Source organism: Hippichthys cyanospilos, chromosome 7 (genome assembly GCF_059441005.1).
Source record: "Hippichthys cyanospilos isolate Australia breed blue-spotted pipefish chromosome 7, RoL_Hcya_1.0, whole genome shotgun sequence".
NCBI lineage: Eukaryota > Metazoa > Chordata > Actinopteri > Syngnathiformes > Syngnathidae > Hippichthys > Hippichthys cyanospilos.
Window position 1 is genome coordinate 3,051,488 of NC_142375.1, and position 25,583 is coordinate 3,077,070.

At 41.1% G+C, this 25,583-nt stretch overlaps 2 protein-coding genes across 8 annotated transcripts in view; both read right to left on the minus strand.

Annotated features, from left to right (window-relative positions):
- usp34 (ubiquitin specific peptidase 34) overlaps window positions 1-5,585 on the minus strand; it is a 90,931-nt gene extending 85,346 nt beyond the window's left edge. For all 5 annotated transcript variants that reach the window (XM_088418484.1, XM_088418483.1, XM_088418482.1 and 2 more), the window contains exons 1-2: window positions 5,218-5,585; window positions 1,429-1,519 (exon numbers count right to left, since the gene is read on the minus strand). In XM_088418484.1, the coding sequence (XP_088274610.1) occupies window positions 1,429-1,519; window positions 5,218-5,260 (134 nt within the window). In that variant the 5' untranslated portion in view covers window positions 5,261-5,585. The remainder of the gene's footprint in view (window positions 1-1,428; window positions 1,520-5,217) is intronic.
- fam161a (FAM161 centrosomal protein A) lies at window positions 1,491-25,486 on the minus strand. Of its 3 annotated transcripts, none has more exons than XM_088418489.1 (9): window positions 25,211-25,486; window positions 23,488-23,681; window positions 21,993-22,497; window positions 19,479-19,981; window positions 18,101-18,268; window positions 16,289-16,388; window positions 14,745-14,869; window positions 13,115-13,417; window positions 1,491-1,519 (listed from the first exon to the last, which is right to left on the minus strand). In XM_088418489.1, the coding sequence occupies exons 1-8, from the start codon at window positions 25,364-25,366 to the stop codon at window positions 13,135-13,137; spliced, it is 2,034 nt and encodes a 677-aa protein (XP_088274615.1). In that variant the 5' UTR covers window positions 25,367-25,486; the 3' UTR covers window positions 1,491-1,519; window positions 13,115-13,134. The 3 variants fall into 3 exon arrangements, with proteins under 3 accessions (XP_088274615.1, XP_088274614.1, XP_088274613.1); XM_088418488.1 differs by lacking the exon at window positions 1,491-1,519 and adding an exon at window positions 6,628-11,240; XM_088418487.1 differs by lacking the exon at window positions 1,491-1,519 and having other exon boundaries at window positions 6,628-13,417.
- Window positions 25,487-25,583: the final 97 nt, after the last annotated feature.

Below are 25,583 nucleotides of genomic sequence, written 5' to 3' on the forward strand. Positions count from 1 at the left end.
CTAAACAAATGGACTTCCCATTGACGGACACTTTTCAGCCATTGGGAGGGGGAGGGCTTCACTGAGTAGCAGATAAAAGGAACGGCTTGAGGAGACGCTGGCACAAAGTCAAGTTATACTGTTGTACTTTCATCTGATGTCTTTTTTTGGACAACTAAAATGTTCCCGCAAAAAGCGCATCCACTATGTCTCCAAAACCCATCCTGCAACTTTTTTTTTTTTTTGCTGGAGACGGCGATTAGAAGCAGAATTTGCATTTTGAATGACAGTGAGCCTTCCTCTATGGAGTAAGATTGCTGTCAAAAAGATGTATGCACATTTAACAATGCGTTTGAGTACGACACTAAATTGTGTCGAGTTTACCAATGGAAAACTTTCGAGTGCAAGGCATTTTCAATACAACTCTCGTTGGCACAACTATGACCTCGCAAGACACCAACCACCTCACGTCTTCGCATCAATTCCTCCTTTGAGTTTGTGGATCTGATTCTTTGCAGTCGTGGATCTGGGCCTTTGGATTTGAGTTGTGGTGTCGTGGTTCTGGATATGCAAATTAAGGTGAAGTCACGCCAAGCTACCGGGCAAAGTAAGTCGATCTGCGGGTCATCCAGGCCACCATTAGTCAAGCAGAGAATGGCGCTTATATGAGCTTTCAAAAGCGATATACAAAAATTAGCTTTTTTTAGGACATTTGAGGCCACTTTCTTGGAATTCTATTACAAAATAAAGAGTAATTACATATACTATTCATTTTTACTTATTTCTTGTTGTGGTTACGTGGCAGTTAATCCCATAAAAAAAACATTGTGACGGACCAATTTATAATTTCTATGAATGACTGTCAAACAATACATGGATTTGGAGTCACAATTTACGAGCCACAGTCAGAAGCCTGTCAGTCCAATTTCATCAAATAGTTTATGAATAAGTTGGACATGATGATGCTAAACTTGAGGCGTGATCCAAAGTTGTTCCAAAAGGTTGTAAAATCATAGGATAATTCTATAGCTCGAAATCTAATAACCTGTGACTCAAAACCCATGTAGTTTGAAAATCATTCATATAAATTATGGACTGGTATGTAATGGCTCCGTGGATGACCCGCAGATCGAATGTCTTTGCCCGGTAGCTTAGCGTGACGTCATTTTAATTTGCATATCCAGATCCATGAATCCAAAGGGGAGATTCATGCAAAGACGTGAAGCTGTGTTTTGCGAGGTCATAGTCGCACAAACGAGAGTTAAATTGAAAATCCCGTGCACTTGCAAGTTTGCAATGGGTAAACTCAAAACAATTTATAGTCGTACTCAGACGAAAACAATGAAACGACACAATTTAGAGTGACATTTACTTATTTGAATTGTTAAACACACATGTCTTTTTGACAGCCATCTTACTCCATATATAACAGGACATGCACGGCCTCACCTCTGCGTCCACGAGCTGATGTGAGCCAACACTCGCAGCGCGTGTTCTTTCTTCAACTGGAAGCCGCCCTCGCTGCCGTCTGCATCAGAAACTGAGGAGCAAGCAAACCACAGTTAGTCAACATTTACAACGCAACAGCGGCTATGCGTCAAGGTCAAGATGATGTCGTAACGTGTGAGGCGCAGCAAGCAACGTGCCCGGACCCCGCTGAGCTGGAGTGCAACAACAACCAAAAACAATTAAACTTCTGGCGGTCAGGGAGTCTTGCTTGCCTGACAGCACTGGTCAACCATTTGAAAAACAGAAAACAGGTATGATAGCGATAACGCAGCCTAGGGTACTGTCCCATTCCTATATTAATCTCTGCAGGAATGAGAAAATCTGAACCCTGCAGATTTTGACGTTACAAAGGCAACATAATGTAAATTGACATTTCCAAAATAAGCAGTTACTTAAAATGCAAAAATATTTTTTAGTCACAGAGAGCCACAGCAGATGGATCCAAGAGCCACAAGTTGCAGACCTGTTAGCCGAAAACAATACCCCATGGCATTGTGGGGAGAACAAAGCTGTTTTTGCTTTTGAGTGAGTTTGAACAAGTTTTTTCAGTCAGGCAAAACTGTTCATTTCCTTCACATTGGCAGTGAGCTCATATACATCACAGAGAAAAGCATTGCAGGGTTAGGGCTTCAAAAACAGGCAGTGTGTACCAAGTTTTTGTCTCCGACACACACATGCGAGTGTGTTGCCTCGGCAGCAAGTCTGGGTTCAAAGGTCAGCTGCACGCAACATATGAAGCTGCTGGTAGCAGAATCACACAGCCGACAACAATGCATTCAACAGCAACCCACAACTTTGGACCATTTGTAATGCCAGCATTGCAACAGTTGTTTTTTGTTTTTTTTTGCCATCTACAACTGTCTACTGCTCAAGATCGCTCACAAGTAAACACCGTCGACAAGATATTATCTTTTAAACCATCCAAAGGACTTATTTTAAAGTTGTATAAAGTTCCACCGGCTGAGACTGTCCTCTATGTATCCTGAAATTAGCCCATTATGCAATCGATGCAAACTCACGAAGGCCACCCTTGGCCACGTTTTTGGTCTTGCTCACACCTACGGGTATACTGGATGTCAATTTTTAACACTCTGTCCGAGATATGTAATATTAGGTTGGAACCAAACCCTGTGTCGACTCTCTTTGGTGTTTTGGAAGATCCTGCACAAGTGAGCGCCAGGACGAAATATTCCCTGGCCTTCACTTTACTCCTAGCACACAGAGCCATTCTTCACAAGTGGAAGGACCCCAGCCTCCCTGTGCATTTACAGTGGCTGCAGGATGCCATGTCTTGCTTAAAACTAGAAAAAATAAGGTTTTCCCTGAAACAGGATCTTAAGGCATTTGAGTCCACATGGGGATGTTTCATGCAGTCGTATCCAGTTCGCTGAAAAGAATGTGCTATGACGTGGTTGCATCTTGGTCAATATGGCAAATGGTGAGAATATTACATTAATGTGGTGACGGGTTGGGTGGGTTTACTTTTGTTTTGTTTTCTTTTTTTTTGGTGTTTGTTGTTTCTGTTTACGTTTTTTTTTTTTTTTTAATACCAGCCACTTTGCCTGAGAATCATTCTGGTGGGTGATTTACTACAATTTTTTGTCTTGTTCAGTTCTGAAGAATTAAGTCTGTTACCAGCCAGCTATAAATGTTTTTTGATTATTATTAATCTAAAATCAATAAAAAATATATTTTCTAAAATACATATATTTATATATCTACCTAAAAGTTAGAAGGAAAAGAAACAGCTGTGCTTTTTTTCTGGGGAAAAAAAAGAGAGACCTCAGGAGAGGTTTGGCTACTTTTAATTCAGGAAGTGGCATCACAAAATCAGCCTTGCATTATTGCTAATCAAAGCTGGTATTAAAAGTCCTCTATCATGCTATTTTAAGCAACGGGTCTTACGTTCCCTTTGGCACAGTGACAATTTCATTTCTTATGAAATATGACTTATTTTGGTGGCTCCATTTTTAACCTTATATAGATAAATTTTGAACATATGGACAAAGTCGTCCTAAAGCAGAAATTTTCCAGTGTGCATATGACAATACGACCACACTTCAACATCAAGATATTGCAGGCCCAGACGCAATCCAGCTTAGCAACAATTTGATGCAGCGTTTACATGACAATAAACTAACTTTGATCATTTTGGGAAATTAATTTTTGGCCCCTGACAAAGTCAATCCAGCCTGTTTATACTTATTAGGAGTGTTTATGCAGAGTGTTTTGATCTGGTTTGGACATAAATCTATCTGATTAGGGCTCCTTGAAAAATGTTTGAGTGGTTATAAGAAAAAGGGTGTTGGGTGTTAAATACATTTGGAACATGTTTGTGTGGTTATAAGAAAGGGTGTTGGGTGTTGAATAAATCACTCAATGTGGAAAATCAAGTCTGTACATATTTCCACAATCATCTCATACTAGTCTCAGACCAAAAATGATAATGTTTACATGCAGTCAGTAACTTTTTTATTATCCGAATACTGGCAATATTTAAGTTTTTAAATGCCATGTAAATGCAAGCAAAAACCCAAATATGCTCAAATTTGAGTTTAAAAAAAACTGAGTGAGACCCACAAGTTACGCTGTTTCTAACGCGAATATGTGGTCACATAAATTCATTTGAGTTAGCTCCTCTGAACAGGAAATTTGTATTTTGCGCATGAACTATTCACAAGGAATTAAGATCACATTGCAAATTGCAAGTATTGACTTCTCTAAATAAATTAATAAATTAAATTAAATTACATTTAAAAAGAATACAAGAAAAATTCAGCTGCAACATTAAGCCACACTTCTGGAGCGAGGCGGAAATCGATGACTTTATTACTATATTGAGTAACACGAATTGAAGAATGTTTTATTGACAGCACAAAGTAAAAAATGGAAATGACGTTTATTTCCGGTCGTGCAAATCAGGGTAACACAAATAACTTACGACCCTTCACTAAAGCATGTAAAACAAAGATATTCCCAATCGTGTCATGGTTTTTGAACTGGGTTAACACTCGTATTAGCCTTGTCAACAACAACAACAAGTCTTTAGCTAGATCCACTTTTAACGCAACTGTTGACGCAAGTTTTCCTCTCTTTTGATGTCTAATGCTTCTCATTGCTAATAGCATTGCCTCCGGTGCGAAATTTAATTTTCAAGCGAAGCCCAAAATACTCACGAACGCGACGGATTAAAAGCAAGCAAACAAGACAAGCCGATGGAGCAGTTATCTGATGTTAGCCGACGACGACTTGAACTTTTCCCATAGGAGACAAACAACAAGAAGTCACGATAAATTGACACTAGTCCAACTTCGATGGCTTGTCGGTCAAGTAAAGCGAAGCCAAAAGAAAAGGGCGAGACGTGCAAGATGACAAAGCTCAAACAAAGTGGCTAGCCGCTCAAGCTAACTTTCCAGCCCGCTTTCCTCGCAACAACACAGCGACCGACTATCTAGGTAGCTAGCTCGCCGACTGCCTGGCTAGCTAGCGCCCATCTCTCACTTGTCTTTTGACACACGAAACGACAAGGCCCCAATGTGAGAAGACCAACGTGACAGTTGGATCCGAATGCGCCAAACGCTGGCCGGTGTCAGGGGTACACAAGAACGCAGCCCAACACACACCAAAAAAGACGTAAAGTTGGACTAAGCTAACGTTAGCCGCTGAGCTAACATCGATTGAGTGTGTGTGTGTGTGTGTGTTACTAGGCGAGCGGGTTGCCCTCCTCACTTTCGTTCAGAACCTCCACCAGCTCGGCGCAGTTTTCACACATCGTTCGCGCAGAAGACGGCTCGAGTGCTCCGCGTCAAACCATCGCTCCCGACAAGGGGGGAGGTAGGCAGGCGGGTAGGGAAGGGAAAGGGGGTTGACTTCCAGGCCGCTGCAGCTTGGGCTCCCAGAAGCCGACGAAGGGCCCCTCCGCGGAGGCTGCGGCGGGGCTTGGAGCTTGTTGTTGTTATTGGCGGCGTTGAGGAGGCGGTCGTCGTTCGCATCCGAGCGTCGGAAGCAAGACAACCGGCGGCCGAGCGAGGCCGACTGCGGCTGAGTCACTTTGCGGGCGGCTGGACGTTAGCTTAGGAGAGTGGACGCGGCCGCCATGTTTAAAATTGGATGGGAGGGAGGGAGGGGCGGGGGATGATGGTTGACGCAGCGTGTGGCGCTCTTCGGCCGATTCCGGCTCTTTCCGGCTAACTGCTTTCGCGAGGACAAGCGACAACTCTTCGTGGTTTCGGCAACTGGAAAGTGTGATTTAAAAAAAACCTTACAAAAATAAAATTTCAATCGCATCTTTAAAAAAAGATGTTCCTTTTACATTATTTAAGCATACTGCTGAAACATACCAACTAACAAAATCGTAATTTTACAACAAAAAGTAACGTAAACATTAATAAAATATATGAATTTTGAAATCCGAGTCTTTTACTTTGATCGTAAAAATTGCCCGCTCATAAATGTTTTCTCCTGAAATGCCTACGAAAAAATATTTTCCGCATAAACATACTTGATAAATGCGACTGCGTTGAGGTTCATGTGTCTTCCATGCCATATTGTTTTAGACAATGGTTATGACTAACTCCTCCTTGTGGTTGTCTTGGGTAGAACTTATTTTTAATGTGTCTTTTTTTAAACACATTTTTATTGTATTATTTCAGTAAGTTCATTTGCAGTCTTTTTGGTTTTATTTTTTTAACTTCAGAACCCTGGCTCATTTATATGTGTAGCAATTATTTGCAGGTTTTCACTATTGAGCAATGTTCTGTTGCAAGGGTCACCAACGTGGTGCCTATGCACACCTGGTATCCCGTGAGGATCAAATGAGTAGACCGCAGGCCTGTTCTGCAAATACCTCAGAAGTGATAGAACAGTGTGATTTTCTAGGAATGTTACAAACAATTATACATTTATCCAGTGGCGGGCCGTGAATTTCACACGCACGCCCTTTGTGATGTAAGACTCTCGAATAAATAGCCTGGGCTACACAGGCTATTTTCCGGAGTATTTAAACATCAATAAACCTGCATCAGCCATTAAAACTTGTCATATGTGATGTTATCAAAACTTTAAATAATTATTAATAATCTAAAATAAATATCCACGAAATGTTATGAAGTCCAAATTACAAAGCAGTTTAATATAAGAAGAACATAATTTTATTTATTTACTAGTAATTGAATATGAACAAAATAAAATAACACAAACATATTAAAAATGAAACAATAAATAAAGGAAAGGCTTGCACTCACTAAAAACAACAGCGGTCACAATTGATCAGTCTTTTCAATATCTCAGTCTATCAATATTTCTTGACCTCTTCATGCACAAGCTTTCTCTTCGCACTGAGATGTACACTGTGTCCACTCTAAAAGTTTTTTTTTAAAAGCACCAGCACATTGAGGAGCTCTCTTTACCTTGGAACTGAGAAGTACAATACTGTATATCCACTCGGGTGTCCCAAAAAGTTTTTAAAAACACCGTAACATGTGTGTCCAGCTGTGCTTTGGTGTCTCGTTGCTGCCTTGGTTAAACAATTGATGTTGGCAAATCCGGTGTCGCTCCAAACACCAAATCGATCCTTTGCAAACAAAAGGCATTCCCAGCAGAACTATTTGCCAGGGTAAGCTCACGCCCCTGGTAGCCCAGTCAGAAATATGGCCAAGTCGGGACAGGTTAGCTAATAGCTACGCTCTAAAGCAGTGGTGTCAAACAAATTTTTATTTTGGGCTGCATTGTAGTGATAGTTTCTGTCAGAGGGCTGGAATGACTGTGAATTCAAATACATTTTAAGTGTGTTGATCACACATTTCTAAGTGTATTGATCACACATTTATCAAGATTTGATATCAGAAGCCGGCGAAAACTGTTCAAAAGAGATTTGGAGAGTAAGAAAATGTTTGTTTTTTTCCCCCAAATTTTTAAAAGTTAACTTGCAATGTTGGTGTTTTAGTCAGAAACCTCAAGTCAAATCAGCATTTCAAGGGCCACAAAACGTGAGGTGGCGGGCCGGATCTGGCCCCCGGGCCTTGACTTTGACACCTGTGCTCTAAAGCAATCAGGCAAAGCCAACACCACGCTTGGTTGTTGCACCACCTTCCTACAGTGAGCATCCACTCACATCACGTTCAACGTGAGGCCTCTACATGGCAGTCTTATGACTCGATTGGCTATTACAGCTGTCTATTAAGTTATACTGCCGCTCATAAATTCATCTGCGCTTGCAAGCCTGTGCCGTGTTGATGCGAATGCCCTGGCCTCTGGACTATGGCGTTATATTTGTGCCACAATTACGAGCGCGCGAAAAAAAATTGTGAGCGGAGAAAATCAAACTGAGCGAGCGAAAACAGATTTTGAGCGCAAGAAAAAAACTATTGCGCACGTAAATATAAGAGTTTGAGCGCGCGCCGATGGAGTTTGAACGCAGAAAAAGAAAATGCTCGCTCAAAATTCCTTTTTGCTCGCTCGGGATAGCCCTCTCTCGCTCAACATCTCGCTCTCGCTCGCGATACTCCTCCCTCCCTCGCTCAACATCGCGTTTGCTCAACATCGAGCTCTCGCTCGCTCGAGTCGTCCTCTGCGCTCGCTCAGTTCTGCTCACGCGTTCTGTTTGTGCAACAAAACCAGCCAATCAGAGCTTGTAAAAGCACTTTGATTGACAGCTTGATATCCAATGCTGAAAATGTGCAATTCCTGAAGAAATTGCGTGTGAAGGCGAAAACGCTGAAGGGAGATGCGTTGAATGGTGGAATGATGTCAACTGTTTGAATGGCTTGAATTTGTGAAGTATTCTGAGTATTACAAAGTTGGAACGGTTTGAATCGTCCAAATAATGTAGAAAAAACACAGGAAAAACTGAAAATAGTAGAATTGTTGGAAAATTTTCAATTGTGGGAAGAGGAAAATGGATACACTTGTGGAATGGCGGGAATTGGGGGAATCGATTAAAGTTGGAACAGTGTAAATCAGATGAGTAATGGCGAAGAAGGAAGGTTACAAAGTTTTGGAGAGAACATTGAGAATGAATGAGGAATTATGGGTAATAATATTGAAAGAGTTGTGAATGATTGGAAAGAGTGAATATTAGTATGGATGAAAATGTGAAAGGAATTAATTGAATAATGTATACGTGAAATGGGGAAGCTTCAAATGTTAAATATGCCATTGGGAATGTGAATTATTATAGGTGAAAAATATGGAATTATGAGAACATATTAATATTTGTGAGTTATTGGAATGATGAAATGGTCTTTAAGGCTAAATGAATGAGTTATATATTGTGAATGTGTAATGGGAAAGCTCAAAATGTGAAATGTTAAATCCCCCATTGGATATAAATATTGGAATATTGAAGTGAAAATGTGGAATTATGGGAAATATTAATATGGACGAATTATAGGAATGATAGGAATGATCCCTAAGGCAAGATGAATGAGGTAGATATTGAAATATGAAATGTGAAAGCTGTAAATGTGAACTGTAAAATCACCCAATGTAAAGTTAATGGGATTTTTGGCGTGGAAAACAGGGAATAGTGGGAAAATGAAATTGATTCTCATTATAGTTATTATAATTATTATGGTTTATTATGATAATGATGTCAATTTATGTTAGGCCAGCAGAGAAGGCCTTGCAGGTCCTGACGGCCCACCACTGCATATATTACATGTACATAACATATTTCACTTGATTTACAAATTTACTACAGCTTTTCCTTCATTATTGTGAGAAATCATTAACATGATCGGTATCTTCACATAAAATGGTGCCCTTCGAATTAGTCAGTACCAAAGAAGTAGCTCTCACTTTCAAAAAGGTTGGTGACCCCTGTTCTGTAAAGTCAGAGAACGTTTTCAGCATAATCAAATTCAGAACAACAGAACAAAACACACATGGCATTCAGACACTATCAGGAGGTATTTTAAAAATGTCTTGCCCAGGGAAATAAAATGGAAAAGTTCAATAACAATTAACAGCTAAATTTATGGTGATGTATTTCCATCTATCCAATTTGATAGAGGCGCTTATCCTCACAAGGGTCGCAAGCTTGCTGGTGCCTATCCCAGTTGGCTTCTGGGGGACACCCTGATCTGGTTGCCAGCCAACTGCAGGGCACACCGAGATAAACAACCATTCACGCACCCAATCACACCTAAGGACAATTTAGTATGTCCAATTCACCTGCCATGCATGTTTTTGGAGTGGAGGAGGAAGCCAGAGCCCCCGGAGAGAACTCACGCAGGCTCGGGAAGAACATGCAAACTCCACACAGGAAGGCCAGAACCAGGTGGATTTGAACTCGAGTCACTCTAACTGTGAGGCGGACGGGCTATTCACTGTGCCACCGAGCCGCACGGTGATGCATTTATTTATAGATAAAAAACTTTTTAAACTGTAAAAGACACACCAGGAGAATTACAGCCCCTCGCAAGTGAAGATTTCATTGAGAATATCCACTGCGAGGAAGGTTCAAGTAAGGTTAGAAAGATGAAGTTTACAGTAAAACAGACCGTTAGTAAAGAATGAGCAATCGCAGTGTGATGAAAAATGTCTGAAAGACTGCTTGATATATATTTTATTGAGAAGTGTGGTTGTTCGCAATGTCAGGGGCGGAGTTACATGGTAATCAGGAATGAAGGTGCCCCCGTGTGTGTGTGTGTGTGTGTGTGTATATATATATATATATATATATATATTTTTTTTTTATTTTATTTTTTTTTTTTTTCTTAATTATGTTTTTTTAGGCGGGATAATTTTGTGTAAGTGTAAGTGCTATCAGTACTTGGTATCACTGACTAAAAAGTCAAGTACTCGTAACAACTATAAGTGCTATCTAACATCCCAAAAATTACAATTTCATTTTACACAATCACAAAAGATGTACCCAGTGAAAAATTGTCTTCGTGATGCAGATGTGCATCAGAACTGCCGCAGTGTAGCGCCAACTTTTGCTGCAGAAGACCCATTTTATTTCACAATTTTTTTGCCTTCCGTATTGGCAACATCCCCAAGCACCCGATACCTTAAAGCAGAGGTCCCCAACCGCTTGTTACGATCCGTGAATCAACAGGTACCAGGCTGCATGTCTCAAAAAGTTGAGAGCATGTCACTGTTGGTGACACACACGTTGTTCCAACTCTGGCCCACGAGTGTCTTTAAGTTGTACTTTCTTTATAAGAATGTTGTCATTGATGATAACATGCCCAAAATGAGTTTGTTGATCCAACAACTTGTGACTGCGCATAACATGTTAGCTAATGTTAGCATGTTATATAGTGCTGCCTTGTATGCGTTTAGCTCGTTAGCATTTTTTTTGTGCCAGATTTTTCCCTTTGGTATATGGTAGCATATGCAAAGGTTTTTCTTCTGCATCTAATTCACATTTTATATTGAATCTGTGTACATTTTTGTGAGATACAGTAATCCCTCGCTGTATCGCGGTTCATCTTTCACGGGTTCGCCGCTTCACGGATTTTTTACAGTGTGAATATATATTTTTTACAGCGCAATGTGCTCTGAATCCTGAATGGCTCAGAGGCTTTACTGTTGTCTCGAAATAAAATATTGATGCTGTACTCTATTGGTTTTTCACTTGTCAATTTATTACAAAAAGTAAGAGGATCCAAAAGCTTGTTTTCATGTCTCCTGTGTCTCTCCTCTAACTGCCGTGTGTGAACGTGCTAGTAAGCACATTGCTTGACAGCTTGGTCTCGGGGAGCCGATCACGTGACTCGTAGGCGTGCCGAGAGCAGAAGCACACACTATGTACACACACAGACAGCAGCGGAGAAATGCACAGCTTTGGAAATCTGACTTTTATTTCTTTTATAATAAATTGAAATTTCAAGTATTGTTATAAGAGGCGTCACTTTAATTCGATGTCCGGGCATATCCGTTTATAAAAAAATTCTTGCTCAGAAAAAGAAAGAGCTCAAACAACTACTCATAACAATGTGCGGGTTCAGGAGAAGAGGCATAGCTGGGATTGTGAAATACGTGAGTGACAATGTTTCCAACTTTGTATTACTATATTGAGAATGATTGTTTTAAACTATTTTGGAGCTTGAAAACAGCTTTTGATTTTTGGTTTTATTCTTTAGTTTAGTATTGCATTGTAAAATAATAAAAAAAATAAAAATAAAGCTGGCTACTTCACGGATTTCACTTTGCTCGTGTTATTTTTGGAACGTAACCCCCGCGATAAACGAGGGATAACTGTATGTATATCATTTGTGCACGTGGGACTTACTTCAGCAACTGAGTTATCGCAATGTTTGATAATGAAGCGATAGATGCTGACATCCTTTACTAGGTGTATTTTGTTTTTTTAACAGTTTTATAATATAAACGAGTGAGAGATGTACCAGTGACTCAACAGCTACATTTGGAACACTTTCTGTCCAGTCAGTTTTATGTTTCATGGAGAATACACTGTCTCAAGCCTTCAGCCAGGTTAAAAAACTCGTTCCTTCTTATTTTCATTTTTTGCATCGGGATTGGGGAGATGTTTCCTACACCGTCTGCCAAGTAAACTACAACTTGTCGTCCATTAGAAGGTTTGACTTTGAAAATGAGCAATTGGGACAAAGTCGTGAGAGAGTCGATTATGATGCGGTCAATATGCCGATGGTCGTATCTAATTGTGAACATGTGGCTATTGCGTAAAATTGAAAACAGCGCGATGGAGGACCTTTAACACTCTAGGCCAGGGGTGTCAAATATATACCCCGGGGCCAGTTCTGGCCAACAAAACAGGTTTAACCCGGTCCCTGAGATTATTCTGTAATGTAAAGTATAAAAATGACGTGATTTTTCTCAAAAAATGAAAATGTGGAAATGTTTTATGATTAATAGTAATGTTAATGTTTTATGGTTCATAGGGATGGTGTGCTATTGTGGACTATTTTGGACAGTGTTAAAAAATAAAAAGTCTGACGTTGTTTTAAATGTGTTAAATAATCGTATCTAGGTTATCCCATATTTGTTTCTGCAACATGTATATTGGTAGACATGGATATTTTCTGTTGGAGTTGTTATGTCTCCTGCAGCTCTAAAGATTCGCAAGCAAGATCTAATGACCAAATCACAGACACAACGACCTAATCACAGGGACGATGACCTCATCACAGGATGAAACAGTACGAGGTCTGTTGCCATGTTCCTGGGAAAGGAGATAGCAGCAACTATATGGACTGATAGTATATGGACTTGCACTTACTATGTACCCCACCAAGGGAAAGTGATTGTTACCTTGCTGCCATAATATCTCCGTAACCTTTTAGGGCAGCAAGTGGTTTTGTAACTAGGGCCAACCCCAACAAATAAAAGAGGAGCAGACAGAAGTTGTAATCACAATGGTACGAGATTTGTAAGGAGCCACATCTCTCCGCTCTCCTCGCTAGTAAAAGTCCCCTGTCTTCCTTCTTGTTTATGAAATGTTTTAGGTTGCCTGAACTTGACAAAAGCTGTATAAATATAAACCATGATTTTATTGGTCCGGCTCACTTGGGAATATATTTTCCTTTGTGCGGTCCACAAGCTAAATCGGGTTTGACACCCCTGTTCCAGGCACTTGGCAGCCAGATGTACATTTTCTTTTAGTCGCATCATCCTCAATGACTGAGGTTTTACTCACGGTCCGCTTCGTGACCGGCGCTAAGCAATTTCCGTGTCGTCATCGTCGTCTTCAGCCTCCTGCAAGTCATCCGGTTCACCATCACTGTCGCAATGGTCTGAGTAGCAGCTGGCGTCCTGCAAGGCCTGATCGCTCTGGCCGGAGTCATTGTTGCAGTCGTGACGGTCTGAGTAGCTCCCCACGTCCTCGCTGGCGTTTCGCGAGGCGTCGTCTTTCTCCACCGCTTCCCAGTCCAGGTTGCTCTGGAACAACGTCCGAAAGTGGACCGGCACCAGGGCGGAATCCTCGGACTCCCGAAGCTCACTGTCCAAAACCACAGAAGAATGACGAGCTGTTCAGATGGAAAAATATACAAGTTATCTCCTTCAAAGGAACACTGTGTAAGATTTTTTTTAAGAAGTTTTTCATTACGGACAGCAGGAGATGCTGCATTTGCCATTGTCCATAGCTATAACAAACATGGTAGCCTCCGGAGAAGTGCCACCCCCTCATGTAATATAATTGAACAACTAGATCTACGATTATATTTAAAACATAACGTAGGTCGTTACGAACACATTCATTTGTACGTTTTTGAAATTTATAATCATTTTATTCCTTTTAAATGAAAAACAGTCTAAATCTTACACAGTATCCCTTTATACACATGTAAAAGCAATGATCACTATTTGCTCGGGGGTACTAAATGGTTGGTTGTATGGAAGAGCTCCGGGCAACATCTAATTGTCCCAAAGGTCACAGAAGAAGATGGCTGACCTGTGAGGAAGATGAGTTAACTTCCTTCTGAAAAACAGCATAGTTGGAAAGGAATCAAAAAAGCCTAGCACTGACCACAACGCTTTGGTCCAAGCAGGTGATCCAACCATTTTCTTAGCTGCTTATTCTCACACGGGTTAGGGGGGTGCTGGAGCCTATCCCAGCCATCTTTGGGCAGCAGGAAGGGTACACCCGCAACCAGTTTCCAGGCTAATCGCAGGGCACGGGGACACAAACAAGCGTCCACTCTCACAAACATACCTAAGAAAAATATAGTGTCCAATAACCCTGTTCTGCATGTGTTTGGGAATGTAGCGGTGAGAATATGCAAACTGCACACAGGAAAACCCAAGTGAAACGCACATCCTTGGCATGACATCCTAAGCAGTTTCCTACGGCAAACTCTTCTTTTATAAAGGACAAATGGACTCAGCTTGTGTCGTGGCTGACAAGCTAGCGCCACACATGCTCTATTCCATTGGTGTCAAACTCCAGTCCTCCAGGGCCAGTATCCTGCATGTTTTCCAGGTTTTCGCACCTGATTCTAATTTATTAACTTATTAGCAAGCTCTGCGGGACCTTGAAAAATATCCTAATCTCAGACCTAAGAATCTCGGGTGTGTTTGAGAGAGGTTAGAAAACATGCAAAATACCGGCCCTTGAGGACCGAAGTTTGACACCTGTGCTTCTCCAACAATGGTAATACTGCATCTCCAATTCCAAAGCAACGTCACGAGAGCCGCGTACTCGATGCTCTCGCTTGCGGTCAACGTTCGGGGTCTGCCTGTAGTCAGTAAGTGTGCTCCGTAAGGGAAAACATGTGCAGATGTTCGACATGATCATTGGAAGGCCTGACTTGGTGGTGAGCACTTACCGTGTGGCATCGGCGGGAGTGTGTGTCGCCACCGTCGCCGCCTTCCTGCTGACAAAGTCCTCGCTCAGGTGGACTCGGCGCAGTGTGTCGGCAAACTGTTTCTGGGCCGCCCGCTTGGCGTTCTTCTATTGTGTCGGCAGACCATATCTTAACAATTACAACTTTTGTCATTTGTAACGAGGTGTGCAGTTTCAAATGGGAATAGTTTATAATGGTCATAAGGTACTACAACAACAACAAAATCTTATTTGGTGCCTTTGACTGGAAAATAAGTGGATAGGATCAGATGAACACTTTAAAGTTGGAATGAATGTTGAAAAATGTGAAAATTAAGGGGAAAATGTGGCGTTTATTTCTGTAAAAAGGAAATTACAGTGAGGAGAAAACTCTCAATATTTAGTTTTTATTTTGTAACTAAAAAAAGGAACTGTGGCAGGGATGAGCTCAACAAATGAAGTTGAAACAGTTGGAATTGGTCAAAACAGATGTGGGAATTTATAGTTTGAAACGGTCAAAAAATGTGGAAATTATAAGGTGGAAAATGTGGCTTTTACTTTAGTAAAAACAAGGGAATTAGAGTGGGGAAAATCTTTATGTAGCTTTTATTTTGTGACTAAAAAAGCTAGTGTGGCAGGGATGAGCTCAACAATTTAAGTTGAAACAGTTGTAATTGGTAAAAAAGATGTGGAAATTTACAGTTTGAAATGGTCAAAAAAATGTGAAAATTATAAGGGGGAAAATGTAGCTTTTATTTTCGTAAAAACAAGGAAATAAGAGTGGGGAAAAAATCTTAATGCTTAGATTTGTTTTAACTAAAAAGCTACAGGTGGTAGGGATGAGCTCAACAATTTAAGTTGAAACATTTAGAATTGGTCGAAAAATATGTGGACATTAGATGGAAAAAAAATCTTTTGAGTTTTTGGCTTTTATTTTGTCATGAAAATAAAAGCAATCATGGTAGGGATAAGCAGAACAGAGAAATGCTATATTGGGAATTTAATGGAATCAATATAAATTAGAACAGTTTGAAATGGTCAATATATGTGGAAATTATAAGGGAGGGTAAATGTGGCTTTTATTTTTGTGAAAATAGGGAAATTAGAGGGGGAAAAATGTCATATTTAGCTTGTAACTAAAAAAAAAAAAACAACTGTGGATAGGTTTTGTGTGAATGTGTTTTGAGTGTTGATAGTCCTGGCTGTTCGTTGGCTGTCCCATAACCAATCAGGAATATTTTGCAGAGGTGCCTTGAGATGAGGCTTGAATTTGTTCCATGACCGAACAAGGCCATTTTTGCCCACTGAAATGAAGGAATCCCCTCCGCCCCAAAAAATAAAGACCTAACCTTCAAGGCCACATTGAGATTGCGCTAACATTTTGTGCAGACGATAAAGAATATATATACTGTTGCTCCACCGTTTTGTGTCCAAAAAAGCATCACAATGTCTGACTTTAAGCGTTGTGAAGCTACCGGGGAGATCGCAAAGGCAAAGCCCATCTCAAGGTACCGGCGTATTGCAAACGCGCTGGAATTTGTGGGCCACCTGGGCAACTTGCTCCAGCAGCAGCGGCCTTTCTTTTACACGCTCCTCCATCTCTTTCATTTCCTGCTCATACTCCCTCCTGCGCTGGCGCTCTTGTTTCCTGAACACAACAACAAGAAGCATATATATATAAATATATATATATATATATATATATATATATACGTACACACCGTATTTTCCGCACTATAAGTCGCACCGAATTATAAAGTGCACCCTCAATCAATGACTCAATGTCAATATGACCAACCATGTTCAACTGTAAACACACAAAAGAAACAGGTAAAGCTTACTTTATCAGTTTATTCCCCGTCTACGAATCCCAATCTTAATATTGATCCATATATAAGGCACACCTGATAAGCCGCACCATCAGCTTTTAAAAACATTAAGGCTTTTAGGTGCGACTTATAGTGCGGAAAATACAGTATATATATATATATATATATTCCAAGATTGTTTCGTTTCAAAGAATTTTCATCTTGTGAGAAAAGAAAAATTAAACGTAAACAGCTATTCAATGCTGCAGATTTTGGGATAATGCAGATATAATGAAAAAATGCTTCCCTGCAGCAAAATACAAGCTTCCCTGCAACATTTTGTTTTGGATCGAAGCCTTTTGTCAACTACTAGTCCCACAATGCATAAGAACTTTGTATTATGGTAGTTAGGGTAGGGGTAATTCAAATCATTGAAAAGGCTTGCAAATACCAAAAGTTGTCCGCTAACGCCCCAAGTGGGTGCACCAAAATTTCCATTGCAACCAGTTCCATTCCTGTTGCCGTCGAAAGGTTTCATACAAAAATTGGGGGAAATACCGGTACATGATAAAACAATAGGTTTTCAATATGTCCAAAATTGACAGTATTTACAATTTTGAATGGCAGTAAATGAGCCCAACATGTATTCAATTTGACATGCGCAGGGTGTACCTCTCACCTCCCATTTGCAAGCATTTAGACGGGACTGCATATTGAAGGTCCACGTTCCAACATTCTATTTAATTAAGCAACGAGCGTTATCGGAAAAGGGAACTTCTAGAGTGCCAGCATATTTATTTTCATGTTTTAAGGCAGACACAATATTGTGTGCTATCATGTCTATGTAAACTCGGACGGTACCATATGAAAGATTTCAATTATTTGCCACTTCCAGTTAATAGCCTTGGAAAAGATTATTATATTGTATATGTAATTATCTGAATGCAGAGAGCTGCATGTGTCAAGTTGCGACATGGTGGCGTGAGGAAGTGTGGGGCGTAGGAAAGGTGGAACCCAAAAAAAATACAGGACTGAGAGGGATGAGGCTCAAATAATGTAGGTTTAATCACAAAAACAGGCAGGAGGAGATGGAAGAAAAAAATGATACAAATTACAACCAAAACATGAATAAACTCACTGGGGGCAACTTGGAACGGCTTCTCAGGAAACAGACAGAAGTGGAGCGAGGTGGTGGTTACATAGCGAGGATTAGACAAGCAATGACCCAACAAGAACTGAATGAAAACTGGAGTCTCCAATAAACTTCACACTGAACGAGGAGACACAAAACAGCTGGAGAAAGACAAAAGGCAGGGGAAGCTGATTGGATGACATGAGAAGGGCAGGTAAACAGGCAGCTGGACAAGATCAAACTAATGAGACACAGGCAAGAAAGGCAGACGCAAGGGAACATAAGGATGAAATTAAGAACATGAACAAAAATCCACACAACCCAAAAAACAACAAAACCCAACCAAACATGACCGAATGGGCTGCTTTTCCAAGATGAAGGCCAGCGGCACAAGAAAATCTCATTGTCAAAAGTTATCACCTAAACTCTTGGAGTTTGTGATCGCGTGCAGGCGTGAGCGCTAGGTGCGGGTCATTGGCGCTGGCCCGCTTTTGGACCAGCTGGCGCAGTGTCTTCTGCCGCTCCTTCTGCCTCTGGCTCCAGTGCGCCTCTTCCAGTTCAGCCCTCTTCCTGCGCTCCAGAGCTTGCCTGCCCACACAGTGACACTTGCTTTCAACACCTCCCTCCGCAAAACTTTTTTTTCAATGCATAATTTTGGTCATGTTCAGATGACGGCTGTACGAAATGTGAACCGTGAGCGCAACCGTAATTTAAACGTCTTGTGTACAGAAGCGTGGGCCGATACGGTGAGCAATAATGGTGCAATATTGCAAATGGTAAAACAAACGCTTGAAAATTATTTGCTTAAATGAACATTTTTTTCCAAAGAACAATAACTTACTTGTAAACAAAATACTGAACATTTCACATGTTAAACATGTATAATCTTGTTTAAATAGATAGAGCGTGAAGTAGGTGGGTGGATAGATACAAGTTAGCTTAGTATGCTAGCTAGATAGTGAGAATAATAATAGCTAGCTAGACACAAGCTATCTACCTAACTTATGTCTACCTAGCTGGCGTCTAGCTCTCTGGCTAGATTCTGTAAATACAGGAGCAAACTAGCTTTTTTTATGTAAACAGACTTTTTGTTATCTTCAGACTTTTACAGGTAAAATTAAAAAAAAAAAAAAAATTACACAGCATTAAACATGCGATTGGAGTTTGTGGGTGCAACAACATATTTTTAATTTTAATCAACTCAGTTTTCTTAAAGAAGTAAAAAATTGTTTTTAAACTAATCAATGGCAAAATCTTCCATACTTTGCATTTTCTCTGAAGCTTTTGGAAGAGATATTTCTCAAATAAAATCTTGTATTAATATGAAATCATCACATTAAAAAAAATCTGTATTGCTTTCCTTGATCCTGTAATGCAGGTGTGTCCAAACTCAAGTGTGGGTACCCTGCGTGATTTTCAAGTTTCCGTCCACGAACATGGCCGATTCAAAAGATCAGCTCATTAGCAAGTTCAGCAGAAGCCTGATAACAATGGTGGTCATTTCAATCAGGTGGAAATATCAAAAACATGCAGGATTTTCCTGGAATACACAACTGTTGAACAAAGCCCCCTATTTAAGAAAAACACCAGCACCTATCTGGGCGTTTTGGAGATTTTTGAATCTGAGGACCTGTTTTGAAATCATGCTGCATCAGTGGAATGTACTTACTGGATGAAGTTCTTTGAGGGATCTATGGGGGCTTCATGAGCTGAGGCCGGGTTAGGTTCTCGAGAGGGAACTCAGTCACTAAGGAGGTCGCTTAAGAGGGAGGATTCATCAGGGGTGGTGCCGGGGTACCTGACGGCCTGGTGCCGTTTCTTGGTGGCGTCCGTGTCCTTGGCGGGGAGGAGCTCCACGCTGCCCGACAGGGATGAGCAGAGGCTGGAGTCGGCCGTGCGAGGGCTCCCCAGGTACGGGCGGCCGGGCCCTGGCTCCCGGTGACGGCGCGGGGGGATGTGGGCTGTCCTCAGCTGGAAGGGCTGGCACGCCGTGGTGGGTTTCACCTCCTTGCTCCTCTCCATGCGCATCTGGAAGCGTCTGAAAGCTGCATCTAAGTCGGGCACGTCTGTGTTGATGCGCGGACGGTAGCCCCAAGTCTGGAGACGCTCATTGTCAGATGGGTGCGGCCGCTCCTCCCTCTTCGGCTGGACCGCCGCCATGGCCGCTGCCGCATACACCGACCGGGGCACCGGCTTGGCCTTAAAGGGCCGTCCGCGCCGCAGCTGTTCGGGCTGCGGCGGCGGCTGCTGTTGCTGGCGCAGCTCCTTCTTCAGGCGCTCCCTCTCCAGGAAGCTGAAGGGCTTGGAGACGGTCCCCAGCAAGGTAAGTACGTCAGACAATACAGATATCCATCGTAAACCAAAATCTTGTTTTAGCTTGTTTCTACTGTTGAAAACTGGGTCTCGTATTTTTCGGATAGTGAGAATACTGCACCAACTCAACAGTAACACACTTGATGCATTTATCTGTGGAGAGTGCCCCCTGGTGGCAGGGACAGCATTTCAAACTCAAATACAGTGGGCCTCCATGTTCCAAGATTAACCTGTTCCGCGGATGGACTCGTAAGACGAATTCACCGTATGGCAGGCAATCCAAACCTATGTTAAATAGCTGCGTTTAGAACCCCAGGTAAAAACATAAAATTGGACACACATATGAAAAACTTGTACCAAAATAGTATAGTAAGTGCTACATATATATAATATACATATCTATCTATATATATATATATATATATATATATATATATATATATATATATATATATATATATATATATATATATATATATATATATATATATATATATACACACACACACACACACACACACACACACACACACACACACACACACACACACACACACACACACACACTGTGGCCATGTTAGCATACTAGCGGTGCCAGAAAGTCAAATTAAAGTGAACACTGTAAAAAAAACATGATAAAAGTCACAGTTTACACTTGAAATTCAAATTTATTACAGAAGAAATCTAGGTAGGAGATTTCCAACGGCACTGTGAAGCCGCTTTCCTCCTCCCAAGAGCCTGCATGTTTGTTTTCTGATGACCGGCGCTGCCTTGCTTGGGGCACATAAAGTGGTCATAGTAGCGCCACAAGTCTCATTAAAGTGACGGCTGTAGCAAACATGATAAGAATCACAGATTACACTTGAAATTCCAATTTATTATAAACGAAATCTAAGGTAGGCGATTTCCAACTAAACGGCGAAACCTCTTCCTCCTCCTAAGAGCCTGCGTGTTTTCTGGTTGAGCTCGGCGCTGGTCTCTATACTATTTTGATACCCATTTTTAATATGTGTGTACAATTTTGAAGTTTTTAACTGGGGTTTTACATGCATTAGCTATTTAACATAGGTTTGGATTGCCCGCCATACGGGGAATTCGTGTTCCCAAATGCGGAACGGATTAATATCATAAATCTATATATATATATATATATATATATATATATATATATATATATATATATATATATATATATATATAAATATATAGGATAGGACGAGATCTCGTGATATGAGATCTCGTGAGATCAAACACCACAAGATTTCTCATTCCAGCATGCCACGAAATTTATTGATTATCGAGACAGAACTGTAATAGAGGGCATCGAGGTTGATGAATAGGTGTTGTTTGATTTGGCATGTACGGTAGCCAGCTATTTAAACGTTTATATCGCTAAGTAATCATGGCAGCCAATATTGTGATCGTGATTAAAATTAAAATAATTGTGTGGCCCTAATATATACATATACATACTGTGTGTATATATATATATATATATATATATATATATATATATATATATATATATATATATATACATATATATATATATATATATATATATATATATATACATATATATATATATATATATATATATATATACATATATATATATATATATATATATATATATATATACATATATATATATATATATATATATATATACATATATATATATATATATATATATACATATATATATATATATATATATATATATATATATATATACATACATATATATATATATATATATATATATATATATATATATATATACATACATATATATATATATATATATATATATATATATATATATATATATATATACATACATATATATATATATATATATATATATACATACATATATATATATATATATATATATATATATATATATACATACATATATACATATATATACATATATATACATACACACATACACACACACACACAAGCTCACACGCATACGTTGCATGGTCACCTTTATCTTGAGCTGAAACTCTTGATCACGGCGCGGTCGCCGGCGGCGCTCCTGCAGCAGGTGAAAAAGCGGCAGACGGACGTGGTCCGGCACAGGGCCAGCCCGGAACTGTTTGCGGCACTCAGATATCTCCTCCAGCTGGCGCCTGAGCCGGGCGTTCTCCAGCTCCACCTCAGAGCGCGTGCGGAGGCCACGCCGCCGCCGGTCTTCCTCGCGCAGAGTCATTCCGAACGGCTCGGGGAGCGTGGGCCCGCGCCCACCACGCCGCCACGACCTGTCCTGCTCTCCTGGCAGTGACCCTGAGAACCTCCGTTTCCGGGGCAACAGCTTGAAGTCGCTCCACATGTTCTTGATTAAGTCTTTGGGAGACGAGAGCGGGCCTATCTGGCTGTCGGCAGGCGAGGCGGCCACTGCCTCGTCCTCCTCCGACGAAGCCGACGGCGCAGGACTTCTCCGGAGCTCTGCTGCCGACTGGGACTTCCTCAGATGTGGTGGCCCACCGTCTCTGTTGGGGAAATGGACAGTGCCAGAACCGGACTACCCAAGACACAGACCGCTATGTCTCATGAGAGATTTCTTCAAGAATATTTCAAGACAGGGGCGAAGCTACAACACACACACACACACACACACACACACATACACACACAAATGATATTCTGTCTGCTTTCATGAAAGAATCCAGAAATGTGAGAATATCTACTGACATCAAGTAATTGTAAACTAATTGTACCTTGACATCAACATTGATAATCTGTACCTTTTTTTTCCCCAAAACGATACAAGTAAAAACTCTTGAGTAGTCGCTGATACAGACTCCTGATACCACAAGTACTCTCAACCCCTCTCCAAAGAAAATAATAACAGATTATTTTAGATACCATCGAGCAAGTCTGTCAAATTCGGTTTAGCTTGCAGGCTCTGAGAGGAAAGAACAAAATCTATTCTGAAGTGAGGACCAATAAAACCATGGTATAAATTTATATCACTTTAAAACAGCAACTTCTGATTTATTATTCTTTTTTAATATTTTCCAACATTACGGTTAATCATAAAACATTAAAACTGATAGTTATCATAAAATATTGAGGTTTTTTTTTATTGAAAAAATTTGAATTTTGCTCATTTTTACACTTTACAAAATCATTTCGCCGGCCAGATTAAACCAACTGGATCAGAACTGGCCCACGGGCCATATTTTTGACACACATGCCATAGAGCATTTTCCTCGGAACTGCATGAAAATTAAGAGCTATTTTCTATTCACATTTTCAGTCTCAAGAGGGTGACAAATGGCCAATACCAATACCTTGAAATAAGGAATGGTATCGACCCCATCCCGCTACCTGGTATCGGCACTCACCCCCCACAATGACATTTCAATTAGCATGATGACAGTAATGGCAGATCAGTTCATCCAGACTCAAATAATTCACTCATGCGTTTTTTTCTGAGTGCGGGGGCACGGCTAGCGTCCATGAGCGATGCGACTGACCTGTCTTGTTGGGTCAGCGCCAGGGGCCCAGCATGCAGGCGCAGTTTCCGGCGGTACATGCTCTCCAACTCTGCCATGGTGCGCAGGTGCGCCTTTTTCAGCTCCTCCAACTTGCTGTAGTAGTCCTGGTTGGAGAAGTAGATGGCGCGCACATCCGGGTGCTGCTCACAACCGCTTTGGTCACCGCACGCTCCCTGCCGAAAGGGTGTGCACACAATTGCATTAGAAGATCCACAACTGGCCCGTCCAATGGACAGAACTGCCGGTATCAATGCTGAGGCCCGGGTGCCAAATGTGAGCTGAACAAAAACACTGAAACAATGACATGATCAGAGAACTGAGACACAGTCCTGGAGGGCCAGTATCCTGCACGTTTTCCAACCATCTCTGTCCAACACACCTAGTTCAAATGATTAGGATCATTCTCGCTCAACCACATCTGATCCAAACGTTTAGGATCATTTTTTAAGATCCCGCAGACCTGGGGAGTGCAAACCTTGAAAACATGCAGGGTGCCGACCCTGGAAGACAGGAGTTTGACACCTGTGCTCTATTCCATAGGTGTCAAACACCAGTCTTGGAGGGCCAGTATGCTCCATGTTTTCGAACCCTCTCTCTCAACCACACGATTCAAAGGATTATGATCATTTTTAAGCTCCTGCAGAGCTTGCTAATAAGCTAATCATTTGAATCAGGTGTGTTGGAGAGAGAAAACCTGGAAAACGTGAAGGATATTGGTCATTGAGGACTGGAGTTTGACACCTATGTGGAGCACATGCATCAAACCTGCATGTTCATATGTAAATATATATAAACAAACGACCACACCTGATTTAAATGATTATGATACATTTCAAGCTGAGCTAATCAGTTGAATCAGGTGTGTAGGGGAGAAAAAAACATGGAAAACATGCAGGATACCGGCACTCGAGGACTGGGGTTCGACACCTATGATACTAGACACACAGATGTTGAATTGCAGTCCTCGAGAGCCGGTATCCCGTGACCCCACTCTGGATAAAACGGTAGAAAATAGAATTGAAAATCTTAGTAAGCTTAGTAGATAGTATTAAGCACACTTGTGTTAGAGGCTCTCATATTCAGCCATCTTGAAAATAACACCCGTGGCCCATCAATGTTGGCGTGCGGACAGGAGCTAGGGCCATTGTATATCAAGCTAGCGGACAGGTTTAAGCCTATTAGGGCTCCATATGGACGGAGGCCCACTGGCAACCAGGATGAGGGATTAGCCACACACCGGCCGTTGCATCGTCTGAAGTCGCCCAAGGATAGCGAAGTTTAAATCAGCCGTTCCTTTGCTAGCCACTTGTGATTCTCATGCTATACTTTGAAAATTAGTGGTTTACAGGGGTGGCCCTATGCGCTGGTCAGAGGTGGCCATGGCCAAGATTACACTTCTGTCCTGTTTACCTGTTCAAAGGGAGTAGGAAGAAGTACGAAATTTATCTAGGCCTACGTGGATAATATATAAATGTATATTTTGTATGTAACTTATAAACTTTTACACAAGATATTTTTCAGCTTATATTTATATTTTGCTAATACTGTATTTATCAAACTCTTTGAACACATATCCCTTGAGGTGTATTTCATAGTTGTTCTAGAAATGGACACCTTTGACGGATTTGCACATCTGCTTCATGTTTAGGACAAATAAGTGCCCCGGGAAAGACAAGGTGGCATTTGAGTAGGGTGCCTTTACCTGGTGCTCCGTGTCGGGCACCTCGGCCTCGGGCTCGACCGGGCGGGGCGTCCCCTCGTCCCGCTCGTAGGAGGCCAGCGGCGTCCTAGTGTGCGGGTCCACCGGCCGCTTCAGACACGACGTCACCAACACGTTATTCCGGTGCGCCTTGGCCATGGTGACACAAGAAACTGTTGTATGGCTCCCCTCAAAAACACTATTTTAAACAATTATAAAACAAGATCAAAAACAAAAACACGAGAAAAAAAACGTCGTTTGCTGCGCATGCGGAGCCCGGCGTCTAGTTCTTAACCGGAAGCAGTCGTTGCTGAGTAACACAACGTTGCCAAGGAAGTGACGTATTTGATAGGCGTGTCGAATTACGCTAAAACGA

What these genes read in the sequence shown, in the direction of transcription:
- fam161a (XM_088418489.1), bottom strand. Translation starts at nt 25,366, where the DNA reads ATGGCCAAGGCGCACCGGAATAACGTGTTGGTGACGTCGTGTCTGAAG. An exon ending in AGTTTCAGCTCAAGATAAAG is followed by an intron (nt 19,982 to 21,992) that starts GTGACCATGCAA and finishes ACCGTCTCCAAG; the next exon opens with CCCTTCAGCTTCCTGGAGAG. An exon ending in ACTCCCGCCGATGCCACACG is followed by an intron (nt 13,418 to 14,744) that starts GTAAGTGCTCAC and finishes GGTTTTGGACAG; the next exon opens with TGAGCTTCGGGAGTCCGAGG.